The sequence below is a fragment of the Phyllostomus hastatus genome, unplaced genomic scaffold (assembly GCF_019186645.2).
Source record: "Phyllostomus hastatus isolate PE091 unplaced genomic scaffold, TTU_PhHast_1.1 phas_contig_1, whole genome shotgun sequence".
In the NCBI taxonomy this organism is placed as follows: Eukaryota; Metazoa; Chordata; class Mammalia; order Chiroptera; family Phyllostomidae; genus Phyllostomus; species Phyllostomus hastatus.
In genome coordinates, this window is record NW_025333498.1 from 337,983 (window position 1) to 358,711 (window position 20,729).

At 40.2% G+C, this 20,729-nt stretch overlaps 1 protein-coding gene across 5 annotated transcripts in view; it reads left to right on the top strand.

Moving 5' to 3' along the window:
• HECW2 (HECT, C2 and WW domain containing E3 ubiquitin protein ligase 2) overlaps positions 1-20,729 on the top strand; it is a 348,558-nt gene that overhangs the window by 325,803 nt on the left and 2,026 nt on the right. For all 5 annotated transcript variants that reach the window (XM_045844433.1, XM_045844343.1, XM_045844520.1 and 2 more), the window contains 5 exons: positions 523-652; positions 1,563-1,709; positions 2,441-2,555; positions 5,368-5,453; positions 6,466-6,578. In XM_045844433.1, coding sequence (XP_045700389.1) covers positions 523-652; positions 1,563-1,709; positions 2,441-2,555; positions 5,368-5,453; positions 6,466-6,578 — 591 coding nt within the window. The remainder of the gene's footprint in view (positions 1-522; positions 653-1,562; positions 1,710-2,440; positions 2,556-5,367; positions 5,454-6,465; positions 6,579-20,729) is intronic.

Sequence of the window (20,729 nt, forward strand, 5' to 3'; positions counted from 1 at the left end):
TTTTCAGAGTCACAGGAAAAGTAAGAATCATGAAGAAAAAGGGGATATACGTGATCATGGATCATATCTGTTCTTTGGGGGAGGCAGTTAAAGTATAGTATAGAAACATGCAAAGAACTTCTAATTAGGAGAACAGTACTGTGAGACAGTAGGACATAGCCAAAAGAATACTGGACGCAGTCGTCACACCGAGTTCCAGGTCCTGCTCTAGCATTAACCGTGAGCGACTTTGCCAATGGCTGTCACTCCTTGCCCCCCACCCCCCATTCTGTCTTTGAAAGAAAAGACAGACTGAGTGATTCCTAAGACATTTAATAAATATCCAGGATTTTTAAATTTTCTACCAAATTCTGAATTACTTCGCTGATTTGGTTACTGAATTTGACTAAGAACATTTTAGAAATCAGGGCCTATTTAGTTGACCTGGTTCTTGTCTTTAACTCTTCGTTTCTTTCCTCATGGCTCTGGGTGTTTGCTCCTGGCCATGCCCACATATTTATTTCTGTCTGTTTGGCATCTTAGTCTGTGTGACCTGAGCGACTTAGAATACCTTGATGAAGAATTCCACCAGAGCCTGCAGTGGATGAAAGACAATGACATCCATGACATCCTGGACCTCACGTTCACTGTGAACGAAGAAGTCTTTGGGCAGGTCTGTGTCTGTGCATAGCCAGTGACTGAGTGTGGTAATTGAAGGCTGCTGGTTGGCGAATAATCTTGGTGGCCAAGATCATTCTAATGCCAGCTGCAGGTTAAGCTGTTCTCATGTACAGATTATGATAACTGTGTGTTGTCAGCAACCTTTTTATTTCCAACTGAAATATCCATATAAGACATTAGAGTGTGCCTTGTCTAAAATACGGTTTGAAAAAGCCCATTCTACCCCAAATTGAATGTTAAATTACTTAATTGGCATTTGTATTTAACTCTCATTCATATTTCTGAACAGAAATTGGTTGTTTTGAAGCTGAGGGGAAGTAAGCAATATTTTGGTGAAGGTTTGAAAACACATTGATTTTTCACAAAGCTGATGGAAGGGTTGCATAAAAGATTTCTTTCAGAAATTGTATAGTAGTTTGTGAGTAATATTCTTATTTAGACATTAATATTTGGCTGCTTTTCTGAGTTCCGCATTTTGGAAAAGAAGTTCTCAATTTAACATTCAGTTGAATGTAATTCTGTTTCCTTAAAGTAAAGTAAATCTTTACTTAAAAAGGGGCTTTCTGTACGTGGTTGATTCTGAACCCTAAAGGAATTCATGAAAATATGTTTTTGTCAAATATTAAACTGGTAGTGGGCCAGAGTCTGGAGCCAAGTTATTGTCATTTAAAACATTTATCCTGTCGTTTAGTGAGGGTTTTGAAAACTTAACCTTCCGCACTTGGAGTATGTACTTTTTTAACCACGGAGGCCTGTAGGCATCAGCCCAGCGCCCAGTGTTTCCTGAGCTTTGGTGTGAGCCTGGGCTCCGCGCCGGCTCCCACGGCCTCCCTGTGGTAGCAGCGTTGTTGCAACCTCAAGGGCATTGCGTTAAGGTCAGTCCTTCTGTTTCTTTGTGCCAGATTACTGAACGAGAACTAAAACCAGGGGGTGCCAATATCCCAGTCACAGAGAAGAACAAGAAGGAGTACATCGAGAGGATGGTGAAGTGGAGGATCGAGAGGGGCGTCGTGCAGCAAACGGAGAGCTTAGTGCGTGGCTTCTACGAGGTAAAGGCCGCCAGCAGGGGTGCAGTTCTGCGGTCTGCTATCAGCGCTGCCACAGCCCATCTTACTGTAGTTGACACGTGTGCTGTGTTTCCAGCTTTCTTTTGCTGTACTTACTGGTACTCTTTCCACTTAGAAACTCCAATAATGTTTTTATTGGAGTTTCTAGACCTATACGTTTCAAGAACACTCACCAAAGTCTTAATGCCCTGTTATTTCAAGAAATAGTCCTATACGTTTCAAGAACACTCACCAAAGTCTTAATGCCCTGTTACAAGAGATTACTAGAACAAAATGGCCTGAATTCAAATAGCATTTGACAACTTAATGATTACTGATCACATTTAGGTCATCCGTCTTACTCATGCTTAGATACGGATATTAAACCTCATGCTTGATATGTGAAATGATGGTATCTGAGTGTCTGAATGGCTGTTACAAGTATTCCACGTGACTTCTTCTATAGAAGCACTACATCTTTTTCAAAAGAGAAAAACAAACTGGATTAGTCAGTGCTCAATTATAAAATAAAAATTCTGTTGAGGGAAATCGCATCAACTGCGTACTGAGAGTATCTTGTGTTTGGAGAGAGTTGGAGTTGTTGAAGTGCCCACACAGAGTATAGCCGTAGTACCCCCCAAACTCCTCGTTCCCTTCTGTTCTGATGAGGCTTAATTATAGCTGAGATTCACCCAGGTTCTTGAGCCGTGCCCTGTATTCTCTTTACTCCACAGGTGGTGGATGCCAGGCTGGTATCCGTTTTCGACGCAAGAGAACTAGAACTGGTCATCGCGGGCACAGCAGAAATAGACCTAAGTGATTGGAGAAACAACACAGAGTATAGAGGAGGTAAAATTTGATATGTACATGGCTATATTTTAAGTGTGAAGTTAAAGGGAGGCAGCTGGTGCAGCAGGCGGGTCTGAATCCAGGACAGGCGAAAATGTTGCCCTCTGATCACAGGTCCAATACATTCTCCTTCAAGACCTTGGGCAAGGTGCCTTCCCTTCTTTTCCTAGTTACCTCATCTGTCAAGGGGAGGAAGGGCTGTTTACACACTCTCGAAGGATGTCATAAGGCTTAATTATTTGTGAAGAAATGTGACCGTGAGAACACTAATCAATTGTTTTATGGTGTTGGTAGTAAAGCTCCAGGGAGCTCAAACTCCACCTGTATTCTACCTTCATTCTAAAACTGGAAGAGGCACACCCTCTGCGCGTCCTAATAAGCAGGTTTTCTCCATGTAATTGTACTACTTAGCAGTTGTAGTTCACAGTTGAAACACATGAATGGAGTAAGACATGGTTCTCAAACTTAAGTTCATTGAACAAGACCTTCTACATTAAGCATTAAGTTCAACTAAAGAGGAAACTGCCGTTTGAAACTGCACCATGTGACACCTCACCAGTTGGGAAGCTTTAGGACCAGCCTTTGTACAGATCAGTACAGGTTCTCCGTTTGTAACTGGGATTAAAGCCATTTAAATTTGATCGCTGAGTCAATATACTTTGAAAGGGGCCTGATGGTAACCCGGAGTTCAAGTTTTATCTAATAATCGTAAGCAAAGAAAGAATACATGTTCTGAAATTTATTGCTGTGTTATAAAGTCCTTGGAAAGTCATGACAAACAACAGTTGTTTTTATTTAGGTTTTGGTTTTGGTTTTGGCTTTTTAACACAGAGTGTAAAAGGTTAGCAACAGTTCTAAACTTGGAGAGTGAAAATACAAACATTAGGTCATTGAGTTAATCATTTATTTAGCAGAATACACTGAGTGCTCATCGGTTCTCCATTCATCTGCAAATTGAAACAGAGATGTAAAGAGAACAATTTTAAAAGTTCGGAGTGAAAAATAACATTTGCTATATTGCTTTTGTTTTTGCGTGTGGTGCTCAGCTCTGCCAACTCATCACTGTAGCCACAGGCTGCCTTTGCTCATCTGTCTTCTCTGAGAGGCAGTATTACATCGCAGCTTCCATTGCTGCTGTTTCTCATGTTCAATTGCCATAATAAGTCTTTTCCAGTTGGCCCAATGTATATAATCCATATATGGCCTTGGTTATTATAACTTGGTTAACCAAATTACTTTCACTAACTAGAACACAATTTCTCCCACATGCTACACAACTTACATCTTACCATAAATACTATAAGCTCAATTCCCCCATCCTAGGGGAGTCTAAGAGCAAGGCTATTCATCGAATCAACCATTTTTTTTATTTACACAGCATAAACTTTTATTCACAGTCTATAACTAATCAAGCACCTATTTCTATGATTATTATAAATCTTATTACATGAAACCGTTGGGAGGAGAGTGCTGGGGGGCGAAGCAGGAAGAGGACAAGACACCCAGCTGTCATGTGTGCTAACACAGCTGGTTGGCACTGAGAGAAGAGGTGGCTCTAAGCCACCTGCCATATGTCCATGAGGCAGCTGTTTATAGAGGCTACAATGAGACACTTCTGCTCCTCTTTCTCCAAAAGGTTTGACACAAAGAATAAAGGAAAGGCAGGAAAGGTTGATTCATAAGGTCAGAAAATGTTAAAGCTGCAAAGAGCCAATGCACTATTTTATAGATGAGAAAGCTGTTTGCTCAACACTGAGCAAACAGCTAGTCTTTGCCACAGTGAGGGCGTGGGGCCTGTGCATCACTGTGTGCAATCCAGTTGTATTTGTCCTTCACCTGGATCCCTGTCTTCTCCAAAGGTCACTAAGCCTGACTAATTTAATGGTAAACAGTAAGGAAGGATTCCCCCCAGATCCTACCACCACTGAAACATGTGAGGAAAAATTCAAATTATAGTAGTACTACCCACCTTCTGTTTGGGGCTTACTTCTTCTAACTCAGAATTAGAGCAGCTTTATGCACACTGAATATGTCAGTGAATTGGTTTGAACCACTAATTGTACTTTAATCTCTGCCAGCCTTCTCTGTGAACTTAATTTTTCTTCATGGAAAGGTTTGGAATCCAAAACTACTTCCTTAATTCATCCGTGGGATGATACTTTTAACATTTTATTAAATTCTACTTGAGCATGGAATAAAAGTAATTTTTAAGTTGACGATTATTTGGGATTCATTAGTTGAAATTAAAATAGTAAAATTCTACTTTTTTATTAATAAAAATTTTGATTAAAAAATATGAACATTATTAGTAGTTTTAAATAGTTTGCAGTTATGTATTAATTTGTATAATTATTTGACTAGCATGTGTTTTCCTGGAAGCCCTGTGAGGGTCCGTTCTCTTTGCCACTGTACCCCCAAGCTTAGTCCGGTATTTGGCATAGTGATATACAAAAATTATTTCTTAAATGAGTGACCAGAAGAGTTAGCATTTCCAATAACAGCAATTATACTTTTCAGAAGTGACATGGTTAAAATAACTCATTTGCTGTTCTTCTCTCCACTAGCTTAATTTACTGACTGCCGAAAGGAAACGGCGGCCTCTTGGTTTCACTCAGTGTTGTTTTCATTCAACTTTCCACACTCATACAATCATAATTACGGTGTTACTCCTTAGTCTTAAATTATAAACAGCCTTTAAAGAATCCAAGATGATGATATATGTCTGGGGGGGCGGGGGTCTTTGGTCAGTGAGTCACGGTGGCTTAAGGTAGAGAAGTCAAAGTAATACGGGCTTTTGTGATTGGTTCGACAGGGTATCATGACAATCATATTGTAATTCGGTGGTTCTGGGCTGCGGTGGAGAGATTCAACAATGAACAGCGACTACGGTTGTTACAGGTAAGGTGCCATTAGTTCATCTTTTTAATGCATTAATATAATTATTGTTGGAATTGCATGTTTTAATCATCATTAAGTATACCCAATAAATACACTTCGCATTTACGTGCACATGTGAGGTACGCTGTTTCCCGACTCTTCAGACTGCACAGTTCACTATGCAGATCATCCCCAACCGAGTGCACGCTTTTCATTAGAGTTGTGAGGAAGTACCAACTCCAGTCCAAGAATCCCAGAAACAACATCTGCCTTCAGGGCAGTTTGGCCCTTTCAGAAGGAGGTCCCAGGGTACTCTGCAGGCCAGCATCCTTAGCAACAGATGATCTTCATTCATCCCTTAAGAAGTGACCCAGTTCCTTGATAAAGAGTCCTTTCTTTTTCTCCATCTAACTTTCAACAAATTGGAGGTAACAATGAAGTTCAAGAACACTGGAAAAACTAACTCATTTTCTTGTGCTGTTTATAGTTACACTGAGAAATTGCTGCTTGGTTGCAGCTAAAAAATATCAGATGTGAAGAAGACTTCTGGATGCTCAGACAGAGCCTTACAAGTAGGCTGGGTCTCAGCTCCTTGGATCAAGGATCTGACCCTCAAATTTTCAGGCCCAGGACTTTTTTTTCTTCCGTTGCCTATTTGTTTTTTTTAATTCTCCATGGTTTGATCAGAGACTGATGCTAACTAGACTTAGATTAACTGATATACTCATTCACTAATCTGTAGTGGGAACTATACCTGGTTTAAGGTTCTGAACTGGTCAGCTATACAAGATGCTTCGCCTTCTCAAACCTTCCACATCCCTTTCCCTTTTATAATGTACCATTCTTCCCTGGTTCTTTGTCAGAATGCTCGTGTTACGGTTATTCCTTGACTGTAAAGATCTGTCTTCCAAGCTTCCCCATTAGCAAGCAGCATGCTGCTCTTCCCGGAGCTCTGCATATAACTGATGCCGTGCGTTCCTTAGCAGCCAGCCTCTTGGCCTCACCTTCTCCTTCTGTTCCCTTGGGTCGACAGTTTGTTACAGGCACATCCAGCATTCCCTATGAAGGATTCGCTTCTCTTCGAGGAAGTAATGGCCCAAGAAGATTCTGTGTGGAGAAGTGGGGGAAAATCACCGCACTTCCCAGGTAAAGTAGAAGACAATATTTCTTTACTGTCATTACACTGTTCTAGGAAAGACCTGTAACTTATATATATTAATTACTGTTTTATGTTGAAAGTTTGGGAGAGTGGGAACAGCCTTTAGGGTAAATTTGTTTCATTTGCTGATGTACCTTTCTAAGTGAAGAAGAAAGATCTTCCTGGTCATAGTTAACATACATGCACACATATATTAACATATAAAATGCAACACAACCGAAACATTTGTTAGCTTTAGCAAAACAACGTGGGTCATCATACTGTGGTTTCTTATGATGTGGCTCTAATGTAGATGTTTCCAGAAACTCTAATTTTAATTTTATATTTATAGCTATTTAGAATTCTTTCACTAAAAATTACTGTTGGGGTTTCTAAAGAATATGAAATCAAGCCCTGCTGGCGTAGCTCAGTAGATTGAGTGCAGGCTGTGAACCAAAGCATCACAGGTTCGATTCCCAGTCAGGGCACATGCCTGGGTTGCAGGCCATGGCCCCCAGCAACTGCACATTGATGTTTCTCTCTCTCTCTCTCTCTCTCTCTCTCTCTCTCTCTCTCTCTCTTTCTTCCTCCCTTCCCTCTCTAAAAATAAATAAATAAAATCTTTAAAAAAAAGAATATGAAATCGTGCAAATGTGCTGTGCGCCTCTTCAGCTTCTATCAGCCATGCCATGGGAATGCTCTCTGCACTGCATTCTCATTCACAACAAAATGACACATGTTCATGGAGTGGAAAACATTGCTTTCTTTTGCTACTAATATATATGTAAAACTCTGACCTCACTACTTAAAGATAAGGCAGCATTTAGGAATAAAAAAGTGTTTGGGGTTAAATGAAGATAACTGGCGCTAGAACAAAAGAAAAGGAGGGAGCAAGCAAACAAGAGCAGAATGGAGAAGAGTTGGTTTAAGAACTCCTTTCTCCAATCAGCAGTAACAATGCATTTTTGCTTCTCATTTTACTACTAATAAAATTGCAATTTGGAAAGGTTAAATGATCTTCCTAATTTGTGCAGTTCTGAGTTTCCTTAAGTACAAATGACTCTAAGAAACCTGTTAACAAGACTTCTTACCGACTGCAAAGCCCCAACTTTTAAGAATGATGTTGTCGGCACCAACACGTGGGAAGAGCAGTGCGGGAAGCCCAGATGCGGACAGCAGGCACTAGAGCCAGCGCAGGGCGGCGGAGCCTCTGCACTCACCTCAGTGTGTCTCAACCAGGAACAGAGGCGCTGCACTCAAACACCGAAGTATTACCCCCTGGCCTACCTGATGTTCCAAATTTGGCAGACTATAATTTCATGATGTAAAGAACGCTTCCAGTTTATTTGTGCCTGAATCATGTTCTTTTTCCCTTAAATTCATATTTGTGTCTTAAAAGCATATTTACACGGTCTGAGCAAGGCCTTTCATTCACCTTTTGGAGAAACTCAAGCATTAGCATCAAGGAGGCAGGAAAGGGTAGATCGATTGTGCTCCTTTTTTTAAAATCTGTTTTTGAAAAGATGTACTTGTGTAAAGCACATGGAACAAACTGTAACGAGAACCAGATCAGTTGTTCACATTTAATCACTGTAATTGTCACCAAACCTGGTGAGCAGGGAGAGGCAGTTTGGTGTAGCCTTGAGAGTTCAGCTTCAGAGGGACTGGGTTTCATCCAAGTTCTGTTCTTACCCACAGCAGTGTCTTGGAGAAGCTGCTTACTCTTTCTGAGCCTCAGTTTCCTCATCTTCCTTGTAGGTTGGTAATACTGAGCATTAACTGAAATCATTCATCTAAAACACTTACTGCTGATCCTGGCCTTGGATAAGAATTCAGTTAGTGGCTAATGGCCACCATTATGATTTCTGTGACCATCATTTACAATATGTATCAGACAGTAGCATACTGGGAAAAGCACAGCATTGGGAGTTAGAAGACCTGGATTCTAGCCCCACCTCTGCTACCAACTAACTCTAGGACCTAGAAGATCACTTGATTTCTGAACCCCAGTTTCCCCGCCCATAAAAGGCCGTGTGGGGGGGGCGCATATAATGGGTTTGGTTGAGCAAGAAATGACATCAACAGATTGTTGAAGGATCTTGGGGGTCGGGCTGGATTTTCTTTTTCACTTCCCTAGGGGCTGCAGGAAGTTGGTGTGCTGACTCACGAGAAGCAGGGGTGTTCTTCAGTGTTGTTGCACACACACAGTTGGGCAACAGGCGTTGTTGTTTCTTCCCTTCTTTATTATGACCTAAGGCTGCTTCTAGATTCTTCGTTTTACCCAGATTATAAAATGGCATAGATAAAGATGAGATGAGGCACATGAGGAAAGCAGTCTGTGTTCATGTGTCTATAACAAGCCCTAACTTTCCAGGTCTGATAGGTGGAAAGAGCTACTTGGCTGTTCTACTTCTCATTAGTCTACTTGTATAACCTAGTTTGACAGGCATGACTGCTGATCCCAGCCCTACAATGCACTAGCTCTGTGAGCCTAAGCAAGAGCCTAGATCCATCTCCAAAGAGGAGGAATAACAATGCTGTGCTCAAAGAGTGTTTGTGAGGAGTGAGATGCTATGTGTGACAGTCCTCAGGGATAGTAGGTTTTTGTTATCTTTTTAGCTTTTTATCCTAAATCTTCTGTAAGCCACCGTACTGCTGTAACTGTTCAAATGTGCTCCATAGAAAAAGTACATTTGGTGAAACACAATAAAAAGAACCTCACCATCAAAAATGGTTTCTTCACTGATAACATTTTCATCATCCTTTGGGACATGTGGGATATGACTTAGGTATGAAAAAGATCTGTAAGATTGGCTCTGATATAAAGAGATTGTCTTTATGGCTGAGTCCATTTCTCCTTTTACCAGAACAGTTTCTGGTAGGTTTAAGCTGCAGAACTGAAGAGTGATTTGTGTCAAGCTGGTCAACCCTATGTTATTTCTTTTACTTATTAGTGAGATGGTGTTTATTTAAAATGTAACATTGTACACACTGGAAATGAAACGGATGGATGCCCTTCTTACTTAAAAAATCAGTTCCCTAAAAAGTCTGGTGTCATCTCAGGTCAGTTATGCAAGGGGGCACCCATGGGGGGCTGCAGCCTGGAATGCTGGAAGCAGCTGTCAGGGATGAGAGCGAGCAGTGCTGGCAAACTGAGGGCACCTCGGCCTTTCTAGACATGGAGGCTGGAGGGCCTTTCAACCTTTCAAGCAAGCAAATGTGAGTCTCATCTTTTCTCAGATGTCCTAGTCTCACTTTGTGGTAGGTAGCAGTGAATACAGCACTACTCACCATGTGGGCCAAGAGGTGCAAAATTATATATGGGTTGCCTCGGAAGCCAGTGCAAGCTGAATCAGTGGTCCTTCTTTCTCTCTTGTGGTAATAAAGTAACGAGAAACCCAGATGATAAATAATGATAGGGGCAGGCGGGTGTCTCCTTAGAGGCTTATGGCCTGAACACATCACTGCACTTCCTCTGCCTGGTGGTTGGTAGTTAGCACTATATTTTGCGTTTGTGTAGATTTCCTGTTCCCCAGTGTTCTCGGAGACTTATGAGACAGTAAATCCACTTTACAGTGAATGCTCTTAAATATTCTGAAAAACAGGCTGCTGCCATGCCAGCCTGGAAATAGCCAGGCAAATCCTCTCTCCCAGCGTGGTATGGGGTTGATATGCTCATCTCTGAGGTTCTTGGCAAGGAAGATAACAGAAGAGTTGGAGAGCTTCAATCATGATGTTCTTTTAAATATCATGCTGGTTCTGCCAAGGGGGGAACCCTGGGTTTTTTTTAAATGATTCTGTCTGGACAGTATTATGAATGAAATGCTGACCCAAATTAAGAAGTAAGAAGCGAGAGTTAATTATGAAATGAGTATCTCAGGGAGATGGTTTTTCTTGTGGAATAGAACTTAAAAAGAAAAAGTTATTTTTTAAGTGAAAAAGACTTTTTTCATTTTTCAAACTCTGCTTTTTATTCTTATGAAAAGTAAACTGTTCACAAAAAAATCCCAAGATGTTAAAAATATATATATATCTGTCAAGAATCCACTATGGAGATAATCCTTAAATATTTTGGAGTGTATGTTTTTACTCATTTCTATATATACACCCATTTGTAAAAACAAAAAAGTATATGAACAATAAAAAAATAAATATATATAAATATACTGTTTGCAACCTCTTCTTGTTTACCAAATATCCCTAATCATGCACATCTTTCCATGTCATTAAATATTGCTCTACAATGTCATCAATAATTCAGGTTTTTTCCTCCTCAGTGCAGAGTATTGTCTATTGTCAAAGCGAGCCTCAGCTAGGAAATAGAAAAACAACTGAGGAGTCCTGTGATATAGTGTCACTTTCTTTAATTAAAAATGTTTCAGCACAAGAGACAGGCTCTGGGAGGCCCCTGGTGCCCCATCTCTTCTAGAGTGGCCCTGAGGCAATTCCCTTGGTCGCCCCAGCCCCCACCACCCACTGGTCCGCTGGGGTGCCCGTGGTCTCAGAGAAGATTGGCAGGAGATCCTCATGTATAGTCTGCTCCACAGTTTAATCTCTGATATAAGGTCCTCTTAACTCTTTCCCCTCTTCCCTCTCATTCAGTTCTACTATCTGGCAAGAATATTTTAGGTTTTTACTTTATTCTATCATTGAATCAGCATGTGCTAGCAAAAATGTATCAATGATGTCTAGTAATAGTACCTTGTTAAAAATCCTTAAATGTGCTGTAATCCAAATGTGCATTTGGGTTAGTCTTTACTTTGGGAAGTGGGTAAAATGATCAGAAAAACATATTGTGTCTAAAAGGGGACTCGAGTCTTTAATGTAGAAAGTAGAACTCCTGAACTAATTTGTGATTCTGTGATGGAATGAAGAAAATTGCAATTGCTTCAAGCAGCAGAGAATAGGACCATCCAAGTCAAAATGGCTAATGGTGCTTGGGGGCTGTTTCACAAGTCACATTGGAAAGTGTGTATCTGTGACCGGAAATCATTACTGCTCTGAAGGAATGGCTGTAACCCTTTCCTTGGCCTAAGAACAAAAACTAGTTTGGGTTCGTCTCTTCCCACTGCCCTAGCCCACCACATCAGCACCTCTCACCTGGGCCACTGCAGCAGCCTGCTGGCTGAACTTCTGCTTCTGCTGGTACATCCTGTTCATTCTGCACTCAGCAACCAGAGTGATCTTCTGAAATCTCAAAAACACCCCTCCCCTGCTTGTGTGTCTCTCTATCTTCATCTGAACAATTGGGATAGATAACCGTAATCATTACAAATTTATTTTGAAGAGTAAATGAGGTAACACATGCAAAGTGCTTAAAATGATGCCTAACACATCATTCAGTAAATTTAACCCTGATTATTATTGTTCCTAATACCTTGCCTTCAGAACTGGCATGGTATTTCATAGCATTTAGGTGTATAGGAAAAGTTATTTCTATTTTGCTTGGGCTTCTAAGAGTCCTCATCCTGGAACAGTTCCTGACCAGCTTTTCTTCTATTGGCTTGAATTTCCTACATTTAAAAAGTATGTACTCTTCATCTTTTCCCAGGAACAACCACAGGTGAAGATGAAGATGTTACCTGCTTATAATGAATAGTGTCTCCTCCTAGTTATCCCTGGATGCAGGAATTCCCACTGTGGGGACATTCCATGCTTTATTTATGGACCCAGGTGCCTTTTAACCAAGGTGGCCTAATAAGATCTTAAAATAAGACATTAATTCTAACCAGAATTATTTAAGGCTCCAACAAGCCTTTAGATACTCGGCACACATTTACTACGTGTTGACCACTGCCCATGTGGACCACAGAGAAAGAAACAATAGATTTGAATGAACAGATAGCCAACATCATTGCCACCAAAGGGTATATGACAAATTAGCAAGGGTAGTAACTGCCCTAGAATTCCTTTTCATTGATTCACATGTACTGAACATCAGGGGCGGTCAGGAGTTGTGCTCTGCCATCATGGGTTACACAGATATTTGTGAACTAATCTCAGCAGGAATTCCTGATCTAAATTTTATGGTCAAAGAAAGTATTAATGGGGATGGGTGGGAAATTGTGTATATTTAAAAAGTCATAACAGAAGTTATACTTTTATTTGTGTTAATAAATCACCTTAGGCTAACAAAATAATCATTACATTACTTTAATTGAATTTTATCACCGTGCAATTGGTGACTTTGCATTTTTCATGCTGATTATAATCTCTGAATTCATCATCTACCCCCTACCCATTTCCTGTCTTGATTAATGGCACCTCTGCCATGTCACTCCACACCTAGCCACTGGCTCCTTTTCATTCGCGGAATAAATGGTAAAGGTCCTTGCGTGAACGCACTTCACTTCCTGATGTGGCCCTGCCTCCTCATCTGGCTTCAGGTCCAGCCTTGGCTCCTGTCGCTCAAGCTCTTGCACTTCTCTGGTTTCCTGGTGATGTAATGCTTCCTCACACTTCCGGTTAGTGTGCTGGGAACATTCTCCTTGTTGATCCAGAAAAAGCCTGCACACCTACAAATCCTTCAAAGTTTGGTATAGTGTCCTCTATAAAGCCTTTCCAGACTCCGCAGAACAGACTGTAACTCACTGTATTATAATGGTTTGTGTGCAGGGCCCATATGAATCTTTTGGGTTAATTAAACAAAGGTATCTAGTAGTCTTCTGGAGAAATGTGGCCCTGAGCAAGGTCGGGCTCTTGGTTTGGTGAGCAGAACCTAAGGTAGACCGGGGTTCAGTGCCTGCTCACAGCAGCCAGATCCCCAAGTATAGAGCTCAGACTGCATGACATTTAGGAGAGCCCGTTGGTCTGTGCGTGTGTGTGAGGGGAGATCCCCCAAACCGGAATTTATTTATAAAAAATTGTTTGTTTATTCTTACGTGTTTAAACTTCAGTCACCTTCCAAGTACTCTCCATTTGATGTAATACACCTATCAGGATGTTTTTCCACTGCCCAAAACAGTTTTTGAACTCATCGATTTTGATGCCTTCTAGTGCTTCTGCCATTTTTTTGTTTCACCGCTTCCACGTCGGCAAAATGTTTCCCTTTGAGGGCTTTTTTCATTCGGGGAAACAGAAAAAGATCTCTCAGTGTGAGATCGGGTGAATGGGGAGCATGGGGCACCAGGGTCATGCAATTTTCGGTCAAAAACTGGACCCTCACTGCAGTGTGGGCAGGTGTGCTCATAAGTCACCCATCATGAAGTGGGCAAATACGTCAAAGAGTCGTCAAAAAAAACTCACCGAAGCTGAACGGAGTCTCACAACAATGCCAGCTGTTGTGATACAGATGGGTTCCCAGAACACTCACCTAGCAAGGGAAGCCTGTACTACAAAGGTCCCACCCTCCTGAAGATAATTCCAGGGTTTTTTGGGTCCCTTCCCTAATACATACACACATTTGTTTGTATATATACTCATGTATATGTATATATACATACTTTTGCCTGTATATATATGTATGTGTGAGTATATTTATACACATTTGTGTGTGTGTGTGTGTATGTCTGTATCCTCACCCAAGGATATGTTTATTGATTTTAAAGAGAGGGAGAGAAACATCAATGAGAGAGAACGAAAGAAACATCAATTGCTTGCTTCCCATAGGTCAAGGTGCGAACCTGCAACCTAGGTACGTGCCCCGACTGGGATAGAACCCTTGACCTTTTTGGTATACGAGATAATGTTCCAACCAATTGAGCAATTCAGCCAGGGCTGGTCTGTATATTTTCCCGCCTGAGTGTAAACTCCTTGTAGGCAGAAGCTGGACTATTATTCATCCTCATCTACCAGGGGACAGCTCAGTGCCTGGCATGCAGCATTAGCTCAGTATTTGTTTATTCGTGAATGAAGGAGTAAATGAAATGTAATGCCAATTGAAAAAATAATTTTTATTCATTGGGGCATTTTGTATGGAAATAACAAGCTTTCAAAATATGGACTCTTCAAGGGGGAAAATAATAAAAGAGATTCTACAGGTGAAAGGGCTCGGGTGCTCCCTGAGCACGCATTGGGCCCTGCACTAGGAGGCTCTAGAGAGCCCAGAGGAAGCCCCTCTTTGCCTCCTCCACAGCCCAGCTCCTGGCCGGCCCTGCTCTGTGGGACAGCCCGCTCTGCCAGCTTGAGCTGCAGGCACACCGGATGGTCTTGGGGGAAACCTGTGGTAAAACAGATGGGTAACATTTGAAATTGACAGGTCAGTTAGGTCAGGAATCCTTACATTTCGGAAGAAATCTTGACATTATGAAGTGGTGTGTTCCAAGATCCCTTAGGAACTTCCCAGAATGATTTTAATTACTTGATGAAGAGGCTGGAATAGGAGTAAGGAAACTGAAATCTGAAGAATTATGCACCACTGACACCTGAAAAAGAGAGTATTGACAAAACATTTTCTAAATTATAATGCAAATAAAAAGGACTTATTAGATCCGAATACATTTTGTTTCTAGGACTGTTTACTAAATAAAATGATGTCCATGGCTTTCTCCTTTTTTTTCTCTCTCTCTCTCAATTTAAATTCCTCATTATAATTGTTTATTTGTCTTATATTTTGAGTCCTTACAAGCTACCAAAAATCAATTCTGGGACAATAGGCCTAACTGATAAATAAGTACACACACACACAGAGAAATACATTAACCTGTGACTCGGTCTATGAAAATGTGGGTGTAATTGTGATACTTTGGCTCACTGGATTTGGATACTTGACTTGTCTATCTATAGAAAAAAGAGAGGGTAAGAATGTGACCTCCTGGTTAACATTGGAAGAATCCAGAAAGCACCAAGAGATCTATTAAGTCAGACCAGATGTCTGGGGGGATTTTAAATTTTCTTTATATTGATGCCAGCGTGGTTTCCCAAAGACAGGTTCAGACCTGCCCTCCTTGAGTGGTTCTGGCTGCACAGATCAAAATGAGGTAAACTCATTACAGCCTCAGTGTGGCTGGCTTTGAAAGATTCGAAAAATGTTCTTTTGTGGAGACTGAATAACTGGATGTGCTTTTGCTGCCAATATCAACATGGTCCAAGGGCCCTCCTGTTAAATTTTTCTGCTGGAGTTTTCTTAGGACATGGAATGGGGCGGGGGAGGGGGTGTGAAAAACCTCAGAGGATTGTGTTTTGTTTTCCTTTTTTTTTTCCTGTTTTTGGCTCATACAGCAAGTCGATGGTAAATATTGGGCAATTTACTTAACCGCACTATTCCTCAATTTCCTTATTAGCAATGCTGTCTTGTTTATAAAGAGTTTTGAAATTTTTGCAAGCACACAAAGTGCCGGTGTGGATAGCCAGCCTAGATATCTTATTTCTAAGCCACTTGATGCCTCTCCAGTAGTGAAGACCACCTGCATCAGACTCACTTGGAGTTATTATTAAAATGCAGAATTCTAGGCCCATCCCAAACCTTCTGCATTAGAACCGCAGGGGACGCAGCCAAAAATCTCCATCGTAAACAAGCTTCTTGCCGATTCTGATCATTCTGAGTATCTCTGTTCTCTGGGGAGCCCGAGGTAGAACTCAGCACTTAAAAATCCCCTGGTATCTCCCAGGGTTTTTTGGATTGACCCAATTTGGACCATTTGCCCCAGAGCTATTGCATCTTGTGATTGAATCATTTATTTTAAAAAATGTTTGAAGCTTTATTTTGCTAATCCCTGTCCCCAAAACATATGTAAATCTGCAAAGATGTCGAGGACTAGCAGTTCACCATCGGGGATGGGGTGAAGTTAACAGTTTCAAGCTTCCAAAAGCAAAAGCACTGAGCTGATGAGCATTAGTCTCCCTGCTTTCAGTTTAACGTTGGACTTCCCCTAGGAACCAAAGGTTGAGGTCCTATTCTTGATTTGGCCACTGACTCAGCTTTGACCTTGGGAAAACCACTTAATCTCTCTGCCCAGTTTCCCCCTTTACAATATGTACTTTCTCCATCCTCTTGAAACATTTTTCAGAGGAGCCGTTCAGTTTATGCAGAAGGAAATTTCTGTTCCAGTAACTGCAGGCTGTACAACCAGATGTGAATTAGGAAGCAGTGATTGCCTTAGGTCGAGGATCAGTAATGGCGATCGTGTCATGACTGAGAAGGATCAAGAAAGGTTGTCTAGTCCTTCCTTAGAGAGAAGAGTACCCAGGCTTATACATTTATTGGATGAGATACTATAGAGTCTACAAAGATAATACAGAAACTGCAACGAGACATGTGGAATTCCTGTTTCTGTTCTCAGAAACCTGGGAGAGTGAAAGGTCAGCTGTTTACTTCCAGTTTTATCCCCCCACCTGCCCTTGCTGGTGGTGGTGTATTATATCACCTTTATGACCCTTGCCATCTCTTCTTGGACCTGCACCTTGAGACCTATAGGAGTTTCTATTGCTGCATGACCATAGACCTAGTTTAAAACAACACACAATTATTAAAGCAGTGTTTCTGTGGGCCAGAAGTCCAGACAGGCATGGTTTAGCTGAGTCTTTTGCTCGGTGTCTTACAAGGCTGTGAAATCAAGGTGTCAGCTGGACTGTATTCTCATCTGGAGGATCAACTAGGGAATGACCTGTTCCCAAGCTCACTGAAGTTGTTGGCAAAATCCATTTCTTGTAGCTGTAGAATTCATGGCAATGTCTTCAAATACAGCAGCAGTGGGTCTCTGACCTCTAGGTGTTCTTTTAAAGCTCTCGCTTAACTAGGTCAGGTGCATGCAGGATAATCACCCTTTTGATTAAGTTAAAAATCAGCTGATTTATGGACTTCAATATTTGCATCATATCTTCATATTTGCTGTGTTCCATTGGCTATAAGTGAGTTAAAGGTTCTGCTCACACTCCAGAGATGGGGATTATACAAAGACACAGGTTGTGATAGGTTGTCTTAGGATTCTGCCTGCCATAAGACCACAATGAATTAATATTTGCCATTCAATCTAACTATGTGCAAGTTAATTGGGGGCTTTAGGCATTATTACTATTTATGAATTTTCATTCCCATGTGTGTGACCATTTGTTAATTCTTGATTATCTAAATTAAATTTTTGATTTTTTACCTTTAGTTAAGAGAAAGTCTTTGGTTGTTGAGAAGGAAGGAACAGGCTTTACTGGGGTATGATAGATTCATTCACCTGTAGTCATGTTCTAGCCTAAGCAAATAAAACATTAATTAGGGATTATTGCTTACCTAGAGTTAGGATCATTTTGAACTACTTTTATTTCCTAGTTCACCCAACATGATTCATGTGAAAAATGAATTCACATGTACCTATTCAAGATTACTATATATAAAGTACTCTGAAAAATTCTCCCAAAAGTTGACCTTTTGCATTTTGATACACCAGCACTACCAAAAGGAAAAATAGACAACAAAAAACTTTCTATTAGGTATAAACAATAGAGATTACCTTTTCAACATGATTTCTAATCATAGCAACACACTGAAGAGAGGAAGACAATGTATTCAGAAATAGATGCCAACCAGATTAATATTGTTCTGTAAATGAAATGCATACTAAAAAAGTGAACAGGCTAGGTGAGATTAGCAGGAGATACTTCAAGAGTTATTCTCTTTATTTCGTAGTATTCACACGAATCAATAAGAAATCCTAAAGCTTCAAACAATAAATAGACTTCACACTCATTAGCATGGCTATTATCAAAATAAGAAAGAATAGTAAGAGTTGGCAAGGATGTAGCATAATTGGAGCTTTGAGCAGTGCTGATACGAGTGTAGAATGGTACAGCCACCGTGGAAAAGAGTATGGCAGCTCATTAAAAATGAGTTACCATATGATCTAACAGCTCCACTTCTGGGTGTATACACAAAAGAATTGAAATCAGGTGTTTATACTAGTGTTCATGATAGCATTTTTTACAATAGCCAAAAAAAAAAAAAAAAAGGAAACAACCAACCCAAATGGCCATTCATGGGTGAATAACAAACTTTGGTATATACACACAATGGACTTTGTAAGTCAGCCTTACAAAGAAAGGAAATTCTGACCCTTGCTACAACATGAAACAGAAAACGTTATGCTAAATGAAATAAGCCAGCCAAAAGAGACAGATACAGTATGATTCCACTTACAGGAAGTGCCCAGAGTGGTCAGATTCATAGAGACAGAAAATAGAATGGTGATTGCAGGGATGGGAGTTAGTGTCCAATGGGTGCAGAGTTCCAGCTGGGAAAGGTGAGAAGTCCCAGAGAGGGGTGGCGGTGATGGTTGCAGAACAAAGTGAATGCACTTAGTGCTGTAGACCTGTGCACTTAAAAGTGGTTAACATGACAAACTATACATGTGACATGTATATTTTATCACAATAAAAACATTAAAAGAAGATGAAGATTTAGATCACAAAACAGGAAATGCTACAAGCAAGTTGCCTTGGGGAAGGATGTTCAGCCTTGTTGATAACCAAAGAAAAAAATGTTTAATTTAAAAGAAGTACATCTTTTAGTCTAATGGGATAAGGAATGTTATGTGTCTAAACACACAAAGTATGGAATATAATTAGAGTGAAAATATATTTTGTTTCTCTGCTTCTCTCTCTAGAACAAAGATAAAGTCTCCATTTAATATTTTTATTCCAGTGTTTCATGCAAGATAGATAGAACTGTCATATACTAGTTCAATTTTTTAAAAAATAAAAGGTTGTGGTTCTACTGTAAAGTGCTATAATAAGAATTATATTAAGTGCAATTCTCAAATAGTTTATTATATCCAAAAAAGGTGTTTGCCTGAAAATATTAATTAGATGATTTACCTTCTTAGAGTTTCTAATAACAAGTTTGTAAACTCTGAGACAGTGCTATTGCCGTGTCCTGAAACTGGTGTTCTTGTGCCAGAGCCCTTCATGTTCCTGTCTTCAGTAAGCTGCGTGGCCACACTCCTGTCTTCTTATCTCTTTATCTCATAATTTCCACGAGTCATGATTGTCTCTTAGCAATTTAATGAAGGCAATTAGAGTAAATCTTTTTGATGATAAAGAAATGTATTGTAGCTAATAATATATCTCTTATTAATTGGTCAAACACTATGACTGAGGAATTGTATTAAATGTTTTCTGTTATTTCATTTAATCCTCATATCCTTCTGAGACAAATTATATTATTCTTTTTTTACTGGAGAGAAAGTTGAGTCTCAGAGAGTTTTCCTAACTCACTCCAATTCATGCAGCTGGTTGGTACAGCTACAATTCAAACCCAAGTCTGTCTAACTCCAAACCTCTGATCTTCCCACCACTACACTACACTGCATCTAGGAATATAATTACATTCATTTCATAAGTGTCAAAGTTATGAATAAGAACAAAATTTATACATGCAACTTTACAAAAATAGCATATTAATAATCATAGCTCTTAAAATTCCATATTATTAATTCAGGAACATATTTTTTAGTCAAAGTTTAGCTCCCACAACAGGCTGTTGTACATTCATAACAAAATGCTTCCTATCCCGTGTCAAACGTGTAGATGTGCTTCCTGATAAGATGTACTATCTAAAGACTATCAGTTTGGTTTTTTTTATTGTGATTCAGGTGCAAATAACAGGAAAGCATTTTTTTCTCCTATCTTGGCAAAAGGGGAGTATTTCTAAAAAAGAATACTTAATGTAATGATTTCAACGGCCATTATTTTGCATTGTGATTTAGGAGAAAACAGATGATAGCCCAGAATTCAAAGGAGTAACAATGGTGTACCGACTTTGACAGGGGAGGCCAGCCAGGGACTTTCCCAGGAATCTGCGCCGTGAGGCAGGACTCAGACACAATCGGTACTCCTGCCTGCCCAATGGTGTGAAACAATTTGAAACGGTAGATTTCCTGAGAGACATCCATGCACACGTCAATTCTGAAAATGGATTACTTTGCAAGAGCTCATATTCATGTCTGAAAAACAAGTATCAGCACAAGAGAATCAAAAATGAGAGCTTGTGTTTTTAATTCCTAGACATCTAAACAAGTAGTAATATGTATGAAATATGGATTTTAAGTTGCAAAAATATGAAAAACATATTTTTTAATTTTTTAAAAGATTTTATTGATTTATCTTTAGGAGAGGGGATCGGAGGTTGAAAGAAAGAGAGAGAAACATCGATTGCAACCCAGCATGTGCCCTGTCTGGGAAATGAAATGATGACCTTTCGCTTTGTGGGTAGATGCCCAACCAGCTGAGCCATA